This window comes from Furipterus horrens, unplaced genomic scaffold, assembly GCF_987537825.1.
Source record: "Furipterus horrens unplaced genomic scaffold, mFurHor1.1.pri manual_scaffold_6, whole genome shotgun sequence".
In the NCBI taxonomy this organism is placed as follows: domain Eukaryota; kingdom Metazoa; phylum Chordata; class Mammalia; order Chiroptera; family Furipteridae; genus Furipterus; species Furipterus horrens.
Genome location: NW_028327176.1, coordinates 67,499,836 through 67,519,350, shown reverse-complemented (window position 1 = coordinate 67,519,350; position 19,515 = coordinate 67,499,836). Strand labels below are relative to the sequence as shown.

At 44.6% G+C, this 19,515-nt stretch overlaps 1 protein-coding gene across 1 annotated transcript in view; it reads left to right on the top strand.

Annotated features, from left to right (window-relative positions):
* Nucleotides 1-19,515, top strand: part of POLR1A (RNA polymerase I subunit A) — a 77,473-nt gene that overhangs the window by 13,750 nt on the left and 44,208 nt on the right. The window contains exons 7-13 of the mRNA XM_090281659.1: nucleotides 4,196-4,282; nucleotides 7,487-7,592; nucleotides 7,887-8,049; nucleotides 10,388-10,558; nucleotides 10,686-10,808; nucleotides 12,954-13,184; nucleotides 18,911-19,165. Coding sequence (XP_090137785.1) covers nucleotides 4,196-4,282; nucleotides 7,487-7,592; nucleotides 7,887-8,049; nucleotides 10,388-10,558; nucleotides 10,686-10,808; nucleotides 12,954-13,184; nucleotides 18,911-19,165 — 1,136 coding nt within the window. The remainder of the gene's footprint in view (nucleotides 1-4,195; nucleotides 4,283-7,486; nucleotides 7,593-7,886; nucleotides 8,050-10,387; nucleotides 10,559-10,685; nucleotides 10,809-12,953; nucleotides 13,185-18,910; nucleotides 19,166-19,515) is intronic.

The following is a 19,515-nucleotide window of genomic DNA, read 5'->3' as shown; positions in this document are numbered from 1 at the left end:
GGAGAGGCTGCATATTAGGAGACAGTGCCCTGTGGGCTGAACAAGGTGCCTCTTGCTTCCCGTGGTCATTTTCTGAAAGATTTTTGAAGAAGTAAGATCCTTGGCAAATATTTAGAACCATTTTATTGTTAAACAAGTGTGGATTTTGAAGTAAAATGTAAAATTTAGGTGAGTTTTAAAGAAAAACAGTGAGCAGTCAGAGATCATCAGCACCTCCTGCAGGCTTCTCCTGGCTATCGACCAAATTCCTGGGGTCCAGTGTCTTCTCCTCAACTCTGTTCTGCCCTTGCAGTACTTGAGGAAAATTTTGAGAGACTGACTTAGTACTCCTGCTTTTTTATTTTTGTTAATTGTAGGTTTGTTTAAATATGTTTTGTTTTTTATTTTGAGTGGTGAAAATTATATAAGGGTATCTCATTTGAAGTACTATGTCCTATGCCTGCTGCATAGTATGTGCTGTTTAGATGTTAACTGTTCGTTTTTATTGTGCAGTCAATGTGCCAGGGTGGGAAAAGCATAGCCTGTGGTCGACACCTTGCTCAGCTACCTATTCTGAGTAGGCCTAGCAGTAAAGTAGCCTTATTAAAGAAGGTCACTTCATGGGGCTTCAGTTTCCAGCTGTATGTTGTGACAATTTCATATTGTGTCTAGACTTTATTCCAGAACTTGAGAATGTGTTAGAGACAGGGAAGTAAGTTCTCTTCCTCGAGATGCATAATCTGTCTTTTACATTCAAGGACTCTGGCAAGACATGGAGTAAATAGCTATTCTGGTCTCTTTGGGCTGCTAGAACAAAATACCACAGACTGGGTGCTTAGAAACAGCATATATTTCTTTCTCACAGTTCTGGAGGCTGGGAAGTCTGAGATAGGGGTGCTGGCAAATTCAGTGTCTAGCGAGGACCCACTTCCTCATTGACAGTCCACTTCTCCCTATAACTTCACATGGCAGAAAGGGGCAAAGGAGCTCTGGGGTCTTTTCATAAGTGCATCAGTTCCACTAATGAGAGTTTCACCCTCATGACCTAATCACCCCCAAAGGCTCCATCCACCTCCCAACACCATCACCTTGGAGGTTAGAATTTCAACACATGAAATTTGGGGGACACAAACATTCAGATCATAGCAGTAACAAACTAGTTCATTACTTTTTAAAAAACATTTTACTTTAGACTAATTTTAGACTTATAGAAGGGTTGCAAAGAGAGTACAGAGAGTTCCTATATAATCTTTTTTATTTCTATTTTTAGGTTCCATATATTCTTTATTCAGTTTGCCTTGATGTAACATCTTAGATCACCATGGTGCATTTGTCAAAACCAAGAAATTAACACTGGTACATACTGTTAATGGAACTACAGACTTTATTTGAATTTTTCCAGTAATGTTCTTTTTATGTTCCAAGATCCAGTCCAGATGCCATGCTGCATTTCAAAAGCCCGTCTAATTTTGTTTAATGGTTTATAGTTAATGACACGGTAGATTTTTCTACACTTACCAATAAATAGTCTTTAAAACCGTTTTTAAGGTTGGGAACTGCTGCTCGGTTCCTCTTAGGAAGCCTTAGAAAATGTTCACAGATTGAGAACAAAGGTGATCAGAATTCTAGAAGATAACTGTTTCTCTGGGGCAAATATCTTGCAGCTACGTAACCTTTCAATGTCTTTGTTAATCCATTCTTTGAAGTGATCTCTCACTACAACCAAGAGAATGTGATGATGCCAGCCACAGTCTGGATCAGAATCAAGACAACAGTTGTCTGCCATGGTGCTAGCATTGGGCTTTTAGTTTTTAACAAGCATTTACTTTTGGGCACTCAGCCTCATGCTAAGAAACATGCTCATGGCCAAGCATAGAGCCAAGGTGGAGACCTGACCGTGTGGTCTCTGCTCTCAGAGGAGGCTGCTGGAGCATTATGAGCTAGGATCTGGAATCAAAAGGAGCCAAGCAGTGGCTGTGCCTCAATTGTGCCCACGAACAGGTCATCTCATGAGGAGAGCCATAAGCTTGTGAAATGCCACATACACTCCAGAGGGCTCCTCAGGCCCCACAGTGCACACAGCATTTTAAATGAGAATTCTTATAGCCAAGACCCTCCACCCAGTCTTCCCCAAGGTATTTGACCTTCCTACCCCTTTTTGCACATAGCAGCTCTGAGAGCTGAATGAAACACATATGGGATGTTGTGAACTCCCATTCAGGCAGATTTCACCTTGGCAGGCTACAGAAGTGTGTTGTTAGGAAGGGTGCCTCCCGTGCGAGGTGGTAGCTTTCTACAGATCTCTTCTGACTCAAATCCTGTGATTGAACCACTGCAGTCTGCCTTTGTGGTAGTTAAACTGTGGTAGGGGCACTTCATGTCCTGACAGGTCTGGGACAGGAGCACTGTCAGCTTCAGCTGATCTTCCTCAGCCTTTTAAGCCTGTTTAGTGGGAAAGAAAGCTCAGGTAGTTGTTTCAAGAAATGCCTACAGGTTGTTCCTCAGGTTAATGGGGTCTTTTTTTTTTTTTTTTTTTTTTTTTAAGTCCTCACCCAAGGACATATTTTTTCATTGCTTTAGAGTGAGAATAAGGGAGAGAGAAGAATGGATTAGTTACCTTCTCGTACTTGCCCCAACTGGGGATTAAATCCACAACCTGGGCATGTGCCTTTACTGGGAATCAAACCTGCAACCTTTCAGTCTATGGGACAACCGTCCAACCAACTGAGCCACACTGGCCAGGGCAATGGGGTCTTTTTTTTTTCCTTCTGGACATTCGAGGCTTTGGTTATTCCTGAAGGTCAAAGTCTCTTTTTATTTCATACCCCCACTCTCTTCAGTTACATTAACTGATTGAAATGTTTTACTTTTATAGGAATCAAAATGTTCCATATGTAGATTCCTTAACCTAGCAATTCTGCTTCTTTGACTTTGTCCTAAGGATTCCTACAGTTTAAAATAAGGATACCCACAATTCTAAATAGTTTAAAATTGGAAATGGTATATATACCTATTAATAGAGAATAGTTAACTAAATTTTATTTATATATTTATATATGTGTGTGTGATATATACACACATATATATAAAAATTGTTATCCAAGTTACAGATTTCTCTAAGAACTTGTGATAAGATATCTCTGTGGATGGTAAAGAAACCAATTGGAGAACTAGAGGTGGAATGAAGCTGAATTTTACAATTACTGAAAAAGGCAAAAGAATGTGGTTTTTAAGTTTAGATTATCTTAGGATATTTTGAACATGTGTATTCAAGCCAGTGACTACTTAGTATTTGACACAATGTCCTAGGCATTGTGTCAGGTGCTAGGAACCACAGACAAGACATATAAAAAGGGAAAATTGAGCAATATTTAATTTCCATGAAGGTATCCTAGAAGAGGTTGGTAGTTTTGACCTAGAGGATCCCATTGCTTAAATGACCTCCTGGATGGCAGCCCCAAGTCTGACTTCCTGACCTACCCTGGGTTTAGCTGATTGTATCCCAGAGTGATCTTACTTGAGCTGAGAAACCAAAATCAATCTCCTCATACATCAGCACGATGTATGTAAGAAGAAATTCAATGTACATTTACCCATAAAAATGTTCATACTCATTTATCTATAATTCTTTTTCTGTGAGCCTTTCTTGTAAAAACCCTGTGCACATACAGTTTTTTAAATTATAATGTTACTTTTAATAGTAAAAAACTGGAATCAACATGCACATTCAACTATAAGAGTGTGGTTAAATCACTTAAGAAGACATCCTCTCAGCAGAACATCATCCAGTCTTTAAAAATGATGGTCTGGCAAAAGCTATGTTGAAATGCTCAGGAGAGGATTCTAAATGAACAAAGTAGTATACAGAGTAAGTCCACAGTTAATATTATACAATTATCTAACACACTGTTTAAATCAAAGGACTGGAAAAGAATATATAAGAGTGATACAATGTAATGTTATGAAATGGTGGGTGATTTTTTTTTTTCCTTTGCTGTATTGATTTTATATGTAGTTATATTGTTTTCATGACTTTAGAAATGAGATTAAGGTGGGGGGGAATATTCAGAGCTGAGAATATGCTGTCCCAGAGTTTGGTGTTCGTGATCAAATTGCAGGCTTGACAGGGTGGGCAGAAATAACTGATAAATCTCATTACAGAAGGAGTGCCTGTAATTGACTTATGCTTTGATTCCATTCCCCTCCCCTGGCCCAGGAATTGAGGAAGCTCAGATGGGAAAACGAGGGTACCTGACACCTACCAGTGCACGAGAACATCTTAGTGCCCTTTGGAAGAATGAAGGTACTGTACCAACCTAAATGAATAGCCTTTATCTTCTGGCTTTAATTTCCTGAACTCATTTACCCTGCCTTATTATTTTTGTTTTTTGAAGTTGTGGTTATAGTAGATCTCTCTTGAAATCAATTCTTAGGTTTGGATGAGACTTCAGGTCCATTGTCATTGATGCATTATAGAGTGGAGAAAGTCTTATACCTTGAACCATGAAGGTTTCTGTAGAAATTCCTTCCATGAATCAAAAACGAACTCTAATATGTATATTTAATTAGGATTTTTATATTTTAACTCCCTACAAAAAGGAAAATTCTTCATTCCCTTTTGAGTGTATAAGAAAACCTATGCAGTATATCTAAACCCTCATGTTAACCACCCTCTGAGAGTGTATTCTGGAATACTGGATGTACCCATTGAATAAAGAATAAGCACTTGAAAATAAAAATATTGTTCCAGTTGAGTTGGAGGCATAGGTAAATCCAGCTCACCTCCTCACACAACCACAGCAAAAATTACAACTAAATCAAAAAACAACTATTCACCCAGAATCATCAGAAAATTGAACTGTATGGAAGTCTGACAACCAAGGAATTAAAGAAGTCACATTCATCCAGATGGTAGAAGGGGTGGAGATGTAAAATGAGTGGTCCCACACCCACATATGGGTGGGATATCTCAGGAGGAAGGGATCCCAGCCCCACACCAGACCACCCAGCCCAGGGTTCCAGTGCCAGGATGATTAAGTCTCCATAACTTATGGTTGGGGCGTTGGAAGAAACTGCGGGATTCTCAGGCATCTCCTCTTAAAGGACCCACACTAGTCTTAGAACTTATGCAGACTCACTCCCTCTGGGCTCTAGGACTTGGGCAATAGCTGGAAGGGCACCACTGGCATAAGGGTGAAAACTGCCAATGTCTGCCATCAGGGTGAGTGCCAGGGGACAGCTTCCTCCCAGATAAAACTCCAGAGGCCAGGCAGCAACCATTGTCCCCTTTCTGAGCCCTCTGCCACACAACCACAGAACAGTAACACCATATCTGAGACTCCATAAACCTAGTTCACAGGAATTGCCCCACCCTGACGATTACCTAAGGTTTCCTCCCATCCAACTTACAGGTGCCTTTTTCTACACTAGGCCACATTACTAAGACAGGGAGTCAAAGCAGCTCTGCCTAATACACAGAAACAAACACAGGGAGGCTGCCAAACTGAGGAGACAAAGAAATATGGCCCAAATGAAAGAACAGAACAAAACTTCAGAAAAAGAACTAAACAAAATGGAGATAAGGAACCTATCAGATGCAGAGTTCAAAACACTGGTTATTGGGATGCTCAAGGAATTCACTGGGTACTTGAACAGCATAAAAAAGACCATGCAGAAATGAAGGTTGCACTAAGTGAAATAAAGAAAAATTTACAGGGCATGGATAAAGCTGAGAATCAAATCAACAATTTGAAAAATAAGGAAGAAAAAAATATTAATTAGAATGACAGGAAGAAAAAAGAATCCAGCAAAATGAGGATAGGGTAAGAAGCCTCTGGGACAATGTCAAACTTGCTAACATTCGAATCATAGGGGTGCCAGAAGGAGAAGAGAAAGCAAGAAATTGAAAAATTATGTGAAAAAATAATGAAAGAAAACTTCTCTAATTTGGTGAAGGAAATAGACAAACAAGTCCAGGAAGCACAGAGAGTCCCAAACAAGCTAGTCCAAAGAGGACCACTCCAAGACTCATCATATTAAAATACCAAAGGTTAAAGATAAAGAGAATCTTAAAAGCAACAAGAGAAAAGCAGAGATTACCGACAAAGGAGTTCCCATAAGACTGTCAGCTGATTTCTCAAAAGAGACTTTGCAGGCTAGAAGGGGTTGGCAAGAAGTATTCAAAGTGATGAAAAGCAAGGACCTACAACCAAGATTACTCTATCCAGCAAAGCTATCATTCAGAATGGAAGGGCAGATAAAGTGCTTCCCAAACAAGGTAAAGCTAAAGGAGTTCATCATCACTGAGCCATTATTATATGAAATATTAAAGGGACTTATTTGAGAAAAAGAAGAAAATCAAAATTATGAACATTAAAATGGCAATAAATTCACAGCTATCAACAATTGAATCTAAAAAAAAGTTGTAAGCAAACAAGCAGAACAGAAACAGAATCATAAATATGGAGATTATTTGGAGGGTTATCAGTTGGGAGGGGGAAGGGGAGAATGGGGGAAAAGATGCTGGGATTAAGAAGTACAAATTAGTAGGTACAGAACAGAAAGGGATGTTAAGAATAGTACAGGAAATGGAGAAGCCAAAGAACTTTTATGCATGACCCATGGGCATGAACTAAGGGTCAGAATTGCCAGAGGGAATGGGGGTTGCTGTGTGGAGGTGGGGAAAGGGGGGACAGTTAGGACAACTGTAAAAGTATAACCAATAAAACATTTAAAAAAATGAAAATATTGCTGAAGGTATAAGTTATGTCTAGAAATTAAAAAAGGGCACTCAGGGTAGTATGGTTGTTTATGTGACAGGCCCTATTGGATTTTACTCATTCTCCATAGCAGTTTTTTAAGGTTACTGAAAACTTAAAATAATAGCTTTGAATCCACAGAAGATTCTTCTTGATAGCTTCAATGTGAAGGATTTTAGTTTTGTTTTTAAGAAGACTAACTTTTGAATTTGATTTTTTCTTTTCATATTTCAAATACATGTTTTATAAATACCAAAGTAATTGTGTACATGTGTGTGTAAGTCTGAAACAAGTGACAGTTTTTCCCATCTCTGTTGTGCCCATCCTTAAACTGTCCTCTCATCTGGGTGCAGGCTCTCAACACCAAGAGGCTATTTTTTGCTTATTTTTTTTAAATTTATTTTTATTTTATTTTTAGAGAGGGGAAGGGAGGGAGAAAGAGAGGGAAAGAAACACCAATGTGTGGCTTCCTCTCGCACACCCCCAGGTGGGGACCTGGCCCACAACCCAGGTATGTACTCGACTGGAAATCGAATGAGCAACCCTTTGGTTCACAGACCAGCATTCAATCCACTGAGCTGCACCAGCCAGGGCTATTTTTTGCCTATTTTTATGAAGAAAACTGTGATCTTATTCTACATATTGTCCTATATTCTGGGTTTGTTTTTTTTTTTCACGTAGTAAAACGTTTTCTCCATCCACGCTCTTCACATAGATTTAATGATCTTTTTGGTTCATTTCAAACATAGGATTCTTTCTGAGTTTTCTTTTTTCGGGACTGGAAGATGTTGGCATGGAGTCTAGATTCAATCCCACTATGTTCTTTCTGGATTTCTTGGTGGTGCCACCCTCAAGGTAATGCCCTTTAATTACTATTTCACCTGAAAAAGGCATATTGAGTAATTGCATGGTAACCTCTGGGAGCAATTGAAGGATGAAGGGCACTGAGAAATAGAGCCGCAGTTCTGCTTTCATGTTGCAGGTGGTGGGAGTATTTTCCTCTCCGTTTGTCCTTAATGCGGTAGGAATGTTTGTTGTCCTTGTGTGTGGTGGGGTTTGAGCTGCTTACAGTAAGGATGGGGAAGAGGCTGAAAAATGCAACCCTTCCCCCACACTATACATTCACTGATTCCATGTGTCCTCCTGCAGGTACCGCCCTGTTAATCGCCTGGGGGACCAGATGTTTACCAATGGCCAGACGGTGAACTTGCAGGCTGTCATGAAGGATGTGGTTCTGATCCGAAAGCTCCTGGCGGTGATGGCCCAAGAACAGGAACTGCCATGTGAGGTGGCAGCACCTGCCACAGATGAGGTCAGGGCTGTGCTGGAGCTGATGTCACTAATGGCACACGCTTAGTTCTAACTCCTTGCAGTGGGTGCAGGATGCTGTGGGTGCTGGGAAATGCTGATTGGGAATGTGTACAGCTGTGTGTGGGCTATCAGTTGGGGGAAACATAGGTAATATCATGGGGAGAGCATGGTCTGAGCACAGAAAGGTCTAGGTTTACGTGAGTGACTTCGTTTGAGTTGCTTTAATTTTGTGGACTCGTCTCTACGATAACATGGGTATAGTTTGCAGTGAGATTTTACACGTAGGCTATTCTGGACCACCTGCCCTTGGCAGCTCTGGAAAGAAGAGTTCACTTCCTTTGGGCTCTAAGACTGTTCCTCCTGGGTTATGGTACTAGATCCTGAGTCACCCAGCTCTGTTTTTGGCTCATTAAGATCTCCAGCATTGGGGTCAGGAAGGCAGTATTGTAGATTCTAGGAATTTCCCAGAATAGAACTGTTAGGCGTGGGTCCTCAGCTTCCTCCTCAGTAAATAGTGGAGCTGAATTTAGTTTTCCCATTTCAGCAAACATTTCTGGAGCCCCTTCAGCATTCCAGGTCTTCAGTGGGTATAACAAAGGTTTGCTGAGGTCACTGAGGTCCTCCCAGCTCTCAGGTGCTCACTCTCTGGATGCTTGAGTAGACGGGGCTCTCAGGCTCCCTTCTAGCTGTGGAGAAATTCTTGCTATGAATTAGGCCCATCACCAGGTGGCGTCATTATTTGTCCTGGACACTCACTCTGGTTACCCAGCCTTTCTGGTTTTGCTTAAGTTCTCTGATCTGCAGTGTAGGTATGCTTTTAAAACACTCAGGATAAAAAAATCTGACATCTTCAGGCCCTAGTCTCTGAAGAAATAAACAGTATCCCCTCTACTTCCTAAGGTCCTTGTTACCTGAAGTCAGAGTGCCCTCTTTCCATCTGATTAATAGGAAGTGCTCTTATTTCTTTCCCAACTTGCTTCCCACATTCCATTCCTGTGGCCATCCTCTCACAAGTCATGAATGCCTGGCATGGGCCAGGCTGTTCTAGGCACTGAGGATGCCCAGTGAGACAGTCTGTCCTTTCATAAGTTGTCACGTGGTCCTGAGTCAGGTGATGCCATAGCAGTGAGTGAAGCTAACAGAACCCTTGTCATCACAGGTGATCATCTGTCCCTAGTTGGCCAGAGCAGAAAATACACCTGCCTGCCCTATAACTGCCCCATAACCCTCTGTTCCTCAGGTTGAGGACACGCTTTCTTCGTCACTTTTAGGTTCTGCAACATTCTAATTTACTCCATCTTCCCCCACCCCTCATCTTCCCTCCCCCCACACTGACAGGTTTCTTCTCTCATCTGACCCACACTGAGGGACATGGGACCATCTGTCTATCTCCTGTGTCATACCCAGCTAGATGGAGCCAGTTAGTGGCTGACAGTGTCAGTAGGTGGTGCTCTGAAGCAGCTTTAGGCCCCAGGGCCCATCTCCTGAGCAGGTAGAGGGCAAAGAGGAGGCGGCAGAGCCAGGGACAGGAAAAGATTCATTAAACATTGCGTTGAGGCTTGGAGATCAGTCAGTCACTAGATACATCCCAGTGGTGGACCCACATCCTCATTGATGACATAGAAAATCATTTGGCAGATGTTTTTTCCTTCTAAGAAACTTTCCACCTGCATTTCTGTTGAGTGCTTTGGACCAAGTTTTTCCAAGACCATAAATAAAGCTGAAACTGTATGAGAATCTGTTACCTGGTAGGATAACAGTTTCATAAAAAGAGGATGGATATGGGAGGAATTTCTAAGGTTGCCTTAAAAATTAGATATTAAGTGACTTCAGCAACTGCTGCAAACAGTTTGGTTACACAAGCTCCAGTGTTGGAGGAGCGCATGTGGCAAGTAACTGCAGGTGGTCTCTGGCCAACAGCCACCTAGAAACTGAGGTTCTCAGCCTGGCAACCCTTGGGAAATGGAATTCAACCAACAACCATGTCAGGTTAGAGTTAGGTCCTTCCCGAGGAAACCTTCAGATGAGAGCCCGGCTGAATGCATCACAGCCCGAGAGACACTCTGAAGCAGAGAGCCTATGAAGCTGTGCCCAGATGCCCAACACACAGAAACTGGGAGGTAATACATGAGAGTTGGTAGAAAAGAAAAGAAAAGAAAGAAGCCTGCTTATAAATCTGAGTTCGTTTTATTACTGGAAAGAGATGGGCTGGGAAATACGTAATGGGGCTGATGTTCTGTTGATGCATATTGACACCAGAGTAAGAAAGAGAAACCAAGGCCTGGCTTTTTGGAAGTTTTCCATCATGGCTGTCTTGCCTTTCTTGCTTATGTTGCCAGGAAAAAGACTCTTCAGTTGTGATGGACCGATCCTTTTTGAGTATACTTCCAGGCCAGTCCCTCACAGACAAACTTTACAACATTTGGATTCGCCTTCAGAGCCATGTCAACATTGTGTTTGACAGCGAGATGGACAAATTAATGTTGGAGAAGTACCCTGGCATTAGACAGGTGAGCAGTGAGTTAGATCCCATTACTAGCTGAAGGGGTTAAATAATAAACATTTGTATTGAAACAAGAATAATAAATATTCTTGATTTTTTTAATGCTTTATTTGAACTTTCCTCCCCCCATGAAGATCCTAGAGAAGAAGGAGGGCTTATTCCGAAAGCACATGATGGGAAAGCGAGTAGACTACGCAGCCCGCTCCGTCATCTGCCCAGACATGTACATCAGCACCAACGAAATTGGAATCCCCATGGTGTGTGTGGAGGGGCATCGTTTGCTACTGTTGGGCAGCAGATGGGAGAGTCGAGGAGGGTTGGGGAGAAGTATGTGGCAGATGATGGTAACTTGGGTGGGGACAGCTTCTCTGTCTTCTGGTTAAGTCATTTGGAAGAGATATGAGGCTGTGTGATGGCATTGCTCTCACTCCTTGCCAGGACTCCAAACACCTTCTACCTCTGAGGAACACCCACTGCCTGGGCCACAAGGGCACTGATGGCAGGGTGTTCCATGTCCCCACCTGCATATCTTCCTTCTGTTTTGGCCTGGTCTTTACACCTTCCTAGACAAAGTGGCTACATGACAGAGATGAGCCAGAGGGAAAGAGGGATTTCCATCCCACATACTCGTCTGGTGTCATGAGTCAGGAATGTGCACCCTTGGTTGCCAGGGAGAGGAAAGAGAGTCACCAGAGAGCAGGCATGTGTGTCTTCTGTCCTCCCAGTTCCTCTGATTAAGTGGTTCGCCCCTCCACCCATTAGTGTTTCCTTGGGGAGCCAGCCTCTTTTTTCACTTCCCCACCAATTCAAGTTGTGGTGCTCATTAGCAGCAGCCCTTTAATCAGCTTCCTCCTTAATGGGCCCTGAGGTTAGTAATATGAAGATGGTTTAATTCCCTTCATGGAGAGTCATTTCCTTATGCCCTGCCCGCTCCGCTGCTCTTGGGGGAGTGCTGGGAATGAGCAGAGCTCAGCTCTTCGGATGGCCTCCTCATGCCCACTGCCTCCTCTCCCTCAGGCACACTTAGCAAGGGCATGATGAACAAAGGTACAAGAGTCAGAGCACACTCAGTCCCGTCCCCACCTCCTACATAGGTCTTTGCATCCAGAAGCTAAGTCAAGTGGCAGAGAACGGGATTGTGAAGTCAGAGGTGATATTTGTGCGTCTGGGGCCCTGAGTAGAGAGGCCCGTGACCTATGTTGCTTTTTCTGGACAGAGGGCGGGGGATGCCCCTGTTGACTTAGGCCTCATGGTGCCTAAGATGTCCTCAGCTTTGGGAAAGACTGTTAGTGCTGCCTTCTCTTTCCACCATCAGAGATGCTGGGCCTCGCTTTCTTGGCTTGGATCTGGGTTCATGAGGTAATGGCTTGTCCCCAGAGGGAGAGTCTGACCTGCTCACCTCCCCCCTGCACCATGTCTCAGGGCCTGGTGGCCAGGGCTGTTGCTCACTGGATGGCCATGAAGAGCAGAGTGTGCCTCTTGCTCCTTCATGGTACATATATTCCCCTCTAGCAGCACGAAGAGGTGTTACAGTAGCAAAAGAGGTGAAACATTTTTGCGAAGTAAGCTAGAGACTCGCAGTGAACCACATAGACTACTTTGTGCCCCGTGAAGCTTACTTTCCAGTGGCGGAGACACATAAACACAGGAACATGAACACTCGGGTAGTGGTTAGGGCACTGGCAAAAGCAGGGGAGCACCTCACAAAGTGCCGCTGGAGCAGAGCACTGAGAGCACTCAACAAGGTCCTTTCCTAGGACTTCTCAGACTGGTGTATTTATTCATGTTTAGAAGTATCAAAGAGTTTATAATAATCAGAAGCTCAGAAACTTCCTTAACCAGGGAACCTGTGTTTGGAGTGGCATGTTGCAGGTCTAGTAGTCAGTGGGGCCCTGCATTTTCTCGTGTCTCAGAAGGCTGAATTGGCTTCAGGGGCCACCTTGATGGCAGTGGCTGATACCGTGTCCGGGTTCAGGGCAAGGGCCACGATCAGTTAGTGATGCCTCTGGACTGTGGTGGTACCCAAGGGCAGGCCTTTGCCACCCTCTCAAGCTGGTGTCCTGTTCTATGTTCCCTTTGGGGCCCATGAATTTATTGGCAGATGAGGAAGTTTTAGAATGAGTTAAAAAAAATTCCAGTGTGTCAACTGCAATATGCAGATCATTCTCTTCAAAGAGACTGCTGAAAAAGGAGTCTCAGTTTCTGTTTCCCTAATGCATCAAATATGGAAAAAAGTTTTGTGGAAAATTTAGGCAGGATATTGCTTTCCTCCCTGAAGGACCTTTTTGGCTAAGATGGCACCTCCATGTCTTCAGGAAAAAGTCAGCTTGTTGAGTCAGATTTTCGGTCCACGAAACTTTTTCTGCCCACCCTCAATTTTTATATCCATTCCTTGTTTTCAGGTGTTTGCCACAAAACTGACCTACCCTCAGCCAGTTACCCCCTGGAACGTTCAGGAGCTAAGGCAGGCCGTCATCAATGGCCCCAATGTGCACCCAGGAGCCTCCATGGTCATCAACGAGGATGGCAGTCGCACAGCCTTGAGTGCTGTGGACCTAACCCAACGGGAAGCTGTGGCCAAACAGCTCCTAACACCAGCCACAGGGGCACCAAAGCCCCAGGGGACAAAAATTGTGAGTAGTGGGTAGATTTGATCAGTGACTATTGGCCATTGGCAGTGGCTCCAGTGAGTGCTGTGGTGGGACTGCTATGTGCACAGTTTCTGCCTTCTCAAGGGGAAGCATCTCCCACATGTGGGTGTTCCCTAGGAGCTTAACAGTGCTTACTTTATCTCCCCAGCTGGAGCCAGAGCTCCTGGGGCCTCGACACCATCATTAAAGCTTCACTTGCCTGTCTCCCGTCATGCAGCATGGTGCTGGGTACATGTCAGGGGTTTGAGAAAGTCTCTCTAATAATAACTCAGTTGTGGTCCTGGGGCAGGAGAATTGGCAGTCCTTTACAAGGCTACCAAAGGGTGGTCCTCAGATCAGCAATAGCAACATTTCTGGAGCTTGTGAGAAATATACCTTCATCTTCCTCCTCCCCTCCCCCTAGCTACTGAATTACTCTCTGGGAATGGGGCCCACGTGTTTGTGTTTTAACAACTGGAATGCATGAAGGGTTCCTCTGCATGCTGAAGTTTGAGAATTGCCCCAAAGGAAGGAAATACTCTATTCTGTGTCAGTGGTAACTGACAACTGACAGGTTTCATCTGCTGCCTCAGTTTCAGGCAGTTTCTAGTGTTCACCTGTAGTGCTGTGTTAAGGGGTCCTGAGCCTGACCTGGGCTCCACTGGCAAGAGTATGTGACCAATTAGAAATGTTGGCTGAAAGCATGAAATCCGTGGGTAGACAGCGCTTGTGTCTTTATCAAATAATCGTCATTCTGCCAGAGGAAGGTAGCAAATAACCCCTAACCAGGTGGTCGTGGCAGAACTTGTTGGAGTTAAATAGATTCCATTTGGGTTTAGTTTCTGGCTGATGGCCCAGAGGCAGGGAGTGACTGACTGCTGTCTCTCCACCTGTCTGCACATTTGTAAGATCTCTCCCTGCCCTCTAACATGTCTAGACCCAGTGGCTGACCAGGCCTTTAGCAGTGGGTCCGAGCATTGCTGTTAGCTGTGGAAGAACTTTGGAGGAGAAACAGGAAAAGGAAGCACTCCTAGCCTTGTTGCGGAGCCATTGGTTCTCACCGTTTTTCACTGCAGCCTGAGGTCTTGCTTCCTCCATCCTGAACCGCCCCCAAGGCAGAGCAGTAACATGCTGTGTGGTTTCTCCTTTGGTGGTAGGGGACACATTCAGAAACAGAACAGGTGACCTACTCTTTCTTTTCTTTTTTTTTTTTTTTTAACTGTTGTACTTAGATTTATGTTCAGGCTCACAGGTTATTCTGCCTTAAGTGCCTGGTGTTTTGCTAGGAGCTGTGTGAGAGCTGCAAAAGAAGTTAAGGTGTATTTCACTTAGAGTGAACTCAACGTGAACATGTGGAACAGTCTCAGTAGGAAGTTTTGAGAGGGGGAAGCAGAGAGGGGTCCGGCGGTTCTGAGTGAGGGCCCACTATCTTCTGCACGCTGCGCTTTGCCAGTCACCATGGACAAGATCCCACCACCCTGGAATTACAGTGTCACCACCAGGGAATGAGGCAATAAATGTGCTACCCACTGTTGAGTGCTGTGGCAGACAGAGCAGAGAATAGCTGTGGAGGTTAGTGACTTGACGTACATGAGCGTAAGAAGAAAGGAGTCGGAGGGCAGTGTTGGAGGGCGGGCTGGCAGGGGCAGGGCACAGTTTGGAGACATCAGGAGGCAGGGGAGCCAAGGGTGAAAGCAGGGGATGTTTCAGAGTGAGAGTGGGGCACTTGAGATAGCTGGGGTGTCAGGGAGGTAGAAGAGAACAGGTGAGAAGGAAGCTGTGGTTTACAGAATGGGAGAATGGGAGCACCCTGGAAGAAGACACCCATCTGGACCCTTCTAAATCAAAGTGATAGTGGAGAGTCCTAGGGCCCGTCTTCTGTAAAAAGTAGAAGGGTAGAATTGAGGTCAGGGGGCCACAGAGTTAAGAAATGAAATCCTCGGTGTTAAACTCTCTGACCACAATGTACTGTGGAGAGAGAGAATGAGGGAGGACTGGGAAGCTGAGGGAGAAGAGAGCGGCACCTCCAGGCTCACTCTTTGGCTGTCTACGTCTGTCTTCCCACGTAGGGTTGAGGGGTTCTTCCAGGTCAAGACCAGCCCCTGGCTATCTTCGTATCTCCCAGGAGCACTTACTAGATATTTGTGGAGTTAAACATGAATTTTAAGAAAAGTGAGGAAATAGAGGGAAGACGTGGCGGTGACAGTCACCTGTGGCCCAGGACAAAGGGGAAGGAGCCAAGTCTCGGAGCCACTGTGAGGCAGCAAAGGCAATAGCTTAGTTAGGGCCTTGGACAGAAAAAGTAGCAGGATGTGGGAGTTTTTGACATTATTGGGGTGTGAGGATGAGGCAGCTGCACAAGAGAACTTCATGTGGCCTCAGTTACATCCATAGGGTCCGAGATGAGCGGAAGGGGAGGTGGCCTCACTGCCGCCACACACTGGTCTGTTCGTGGAAGTGACTAAAATGCGTTACGAGCAGCAGTGAGGTTATATGCGATCAGCCCTGTTGCTTGTCTTCCTACTGAAGTTCAGATCCCAAGCACATTGTCCCTGCTTTCTCACCTCAGCTCACTCTTCACACTGCAGCTGTCCCGTTGATAGAGAGCTTTTCCTCCCCTGAGGGCCTGTGCTTGCTCTCCCCTGCCTGGACCCTTTCCCGTTCTCTGGGCTCCCCGGCTAACTCCTGCTAATCCTTCAGGTTTCAGCAAGGTCCTCATTCTTCTAGGGCAGAGCTCTACAACCTTTTTTAACAAAGGGCCAGGGAGTAAATATTTTAGGCTTTGGGAGCCATGCAGTCTCTATTGCAACAACTCAACCCTGTTGTCGCAGGAAAGCTGCCACAGGCAGGACATAAATGGGCATGGCTGTGTTCTCAAAAAACTCTATTTGCGAAACAGGAGGCTTGCCTTCAGACTGCAGTTGCCTCTCTCAGAACTTGTACACAGTCCCCACACTGGGTTCCTACCACTCCCTCATCCTCCCATGGCTCTCACTCTGTAGTGTGCGTACCCATTTCTCCACCACGAGTTCCTGAGTCCCATGAGGACAAGGGCCGGGTGTTCTGCTCACCACTCAGGAAACCTGTGTGGAATGGGTGGACCCAAGTTGAGGGTCAGGAGGCTCAGAGGCATGAGGGACCACATTATACCTGATGATGTGACCCAGGAGCAAAGACAGGAAGGGACTTCATGAAAGAAAAGTGGTTCTTACATCAGGACCTGGGGAATCAGGATGATTATATGTGATGCCTATACATTTCATCAAGTATGTGTGTACTTACCATTTATTGGTAATTTGTAAAGTCTTTGGTTAATGGTGTGGTGTATGGATCAGGAGCAGGCTGAAGGGCTGGGCAAAGTGGCAGGTCCAGGTAAGAGAGAAGGGAAAAGGTAACCGAAAGACCTGTTTCCTGGGAGGTGTGAAGTCTCTGCTCCTTCCCTGTCTCTTCCCGTGGACTTTGTAAACGGAGGAGGAAGTAGCCAGGATGGCCAAGTCGCATTTCTTGGCCCAGCATTGTGCCAGAAGTTGATTTTGGCTCTGGGTCTGCCTCTGAAACCTCTGACCTGGGCACTGGGGCACGCTAATTTTCACTGCAGTATTTATTTAGGGGCAAGAGAAAGGAAGCGCCTCAGGTTTGGGTTGGCGAGGGAAACTCCCCGTGCTCCCAGGCTTCTGTTTGGATTGGCCTGTGCCGGCAGATCTGGCCTGTGTGCCCTTCCAGCTGTGGGGTTTGCTTATACTGGAGGATGTGTCGGATTTGTGAGACTCGAAGCCAAGGCCCAGCCAGGGGCGCTGGGCCACAGGACTGGCTGTTTCTCCTCTGAGAGCCGAAAGGAATGAGGCTGTGAAAGTCAGCTCAGGCTCCGTGGCATGCCATGGGCACAAGCTCATGGGAATCCTCAGAATCCAGGCCTCCCCAGAAACATGGCTGTGGGGACAGGGAGGCAGAGGTTTGGCTTCCTCAGGGAGCAGAAAGACTGCACCAGGTGCTATTTGGGCCTGCCTTTTAGACTGAGGGCTTTGCTCCTTGCTTCCCTGAGCTGCAGAAAACTTCCGGCCCAGATGAGCAGGAATGAAGCAAGGGAGGTGGGGAGCATCTTTTAGTAACCTCTAGCCTTTCTCTTTCTTCAACTTCCTGGTGCAGCTTCATAAATGTGGACAATGTGAGAATACACTTGCCTTGAAGTAACTTGTTCCCCCAGTGTGTTATTCTCCCAGTGGGAGAGGTCTCACTGAGTTTCCTGGATTCCACTGGGCTGCTCAGGGGGCATGCAGATTACTTGGCATACTAGTTGCCTTTATGCATTTGTTTTTTTAAAGTAGTTTTTATAGTCATCATTCAGGAAGACTGATACTTAATATCGTAAGATAAAGGGCAATAAGAGGCTTAATGAGCCTCATATTAAAGTCAGCTTTGTGGGGGCAGGTGTTCTGTCAAGAGAACATGACCAATGACCAATGAGAAAAAAAAGCAAGAATGGTGATTCTCTTTAAGGGCTTAAATCACTTATGGTTTTATTCTCTTTAAATTGTCCATTTATCTGTTCTTACCCCACAGTGGGTATGTCACTCTTGCCGTGGTTCTTGCTTTCTTTAAAAATAGTTGAAGATCTTTTTAAAATACATGCTCATTGTAATGTGAACAATACTAAGATGTATAAAGGTAATAATAATAATAATAATAATGTAATGATACTCTGTGCTTTACTCCCCTTTCCCATGTGCCCCTGGCGCTGCAGAGACCACAGTAACAGCTTGCTGAGGACCCAAGCACCCTATTCCCATGTGTATATAAACACATACAGAGTTGGGTTTGGTTTTAAATTGCCTCATTCTGTCACCATAGATGGTACCTAGATTTTTATTATTATTATTTTTTACTGGAATACATTATTTACATCACATAAGGATTAGTATAGATTTAACTCTGCCTTTTTCATCATTGCATAACATTCCATAGTGTATACCATGATTTATTCGCCTATGCTCCTTTTGTGGGGCAGCCAGATTATTTCCAGTTTTTGCCACTCTAAACAGTGCTACATAAACTTAATGTTTATATAACCTTGGATTAGTACTCTTTTCCTTCTGAAAGGCCAAAAGGGAAATGAGTTTTAAATGTTCTAGAATCTATTGTCAAATTGCTTTCCCAAAAGACTATGGCATTTTAAACATTTTATTAATTTTTTGAGTGTAATAAAATGTTTTCAGAGGGTTTTGAACTGGGAATCAAGAACCTTGTGTTCCAGTAATAGCTCTTTTGTATGAAGTTGGACAAGGTATTTCTGAAATGTGGAATTTATACTTAGAATAACATACTCATGTGTGAGTGTCAGGGGGGTGGTGAAGGGAATTCTAGATGTCTGCCAAATCCTTTCAAGCTGAGGAGTTTTATGATTGCATGCAGATATACTCTCTTCACAGGCGTTCATTTTTTCTTCAGATTAATTCTCTGAGTAATTTAAGACTCCGGAAAGACTATGTATCTCTGAAGAAGATGGGGATTGCTGGACAGGGGCCTGGAACCTTGTCTGTTGCTTGTACCTCTGAGCCCAGAGCCTGAATGGGACTATGCTGGGCTAGTAGCTATTTCTCAAAAATTTTTAGTTTTGCTCCAGACTAAAAATTTCTCTTTTATTTAGTCGAATAAAGCATGAATGGCTAGAATGGTAGTAATGATGCTGAAGTTGCTGCTGATCACCCCTCTGTTCTACACTCTGCCCCTAGGTGTGCCGGCATGTGAAGAACGGGGACATTCTCCTGCTAAACCGGCAGCCCACTCTGCACAGACCTTCTATCCAGGCGCACCACGCCCGCATCCTGCCCGAAGAGAAAGTCCTACGGCTCCACTATGCCAATTGCAAGGCCTATAATGCTGACTTTGATGGAGATGAGATGAATGCCCATTTCCCCCAGAGTGAACTGGGTCGGGCCGAGGCCTACGTCCTGGCCTGCACGGATCAGCAGTACCTTGTTCCCAAGGTAGATCTGACCTTGCAACTGGTCTGCAGTCATCACTGGCACCACTTTATATCTGGGCCCTCTGTAGCTCCCAGAGCCAGTGGGCAGCTCTAGGGCAGAAGCGTGTGGAACAGGGTCCTGGCTTCTTCCAGGTGGGGTTTTTGGTCCTCTAGTTGCTTAGAGCCAGGGAAAGGTTTCTGTTTTGCTACCTCTTAAAAATAGAAATGGTAAGGGTCATTGCCAAAAGCTGAGTTTAGTAGCTACATAATAGGTCTTGTCTTCCAGACTTATGTTCGGATTCTGTAGCTTATAATCCTTGGCAAGCTTTAGCATTCCAACTGTGTTGGTCCCCATGGTTCTCAAATGACTTT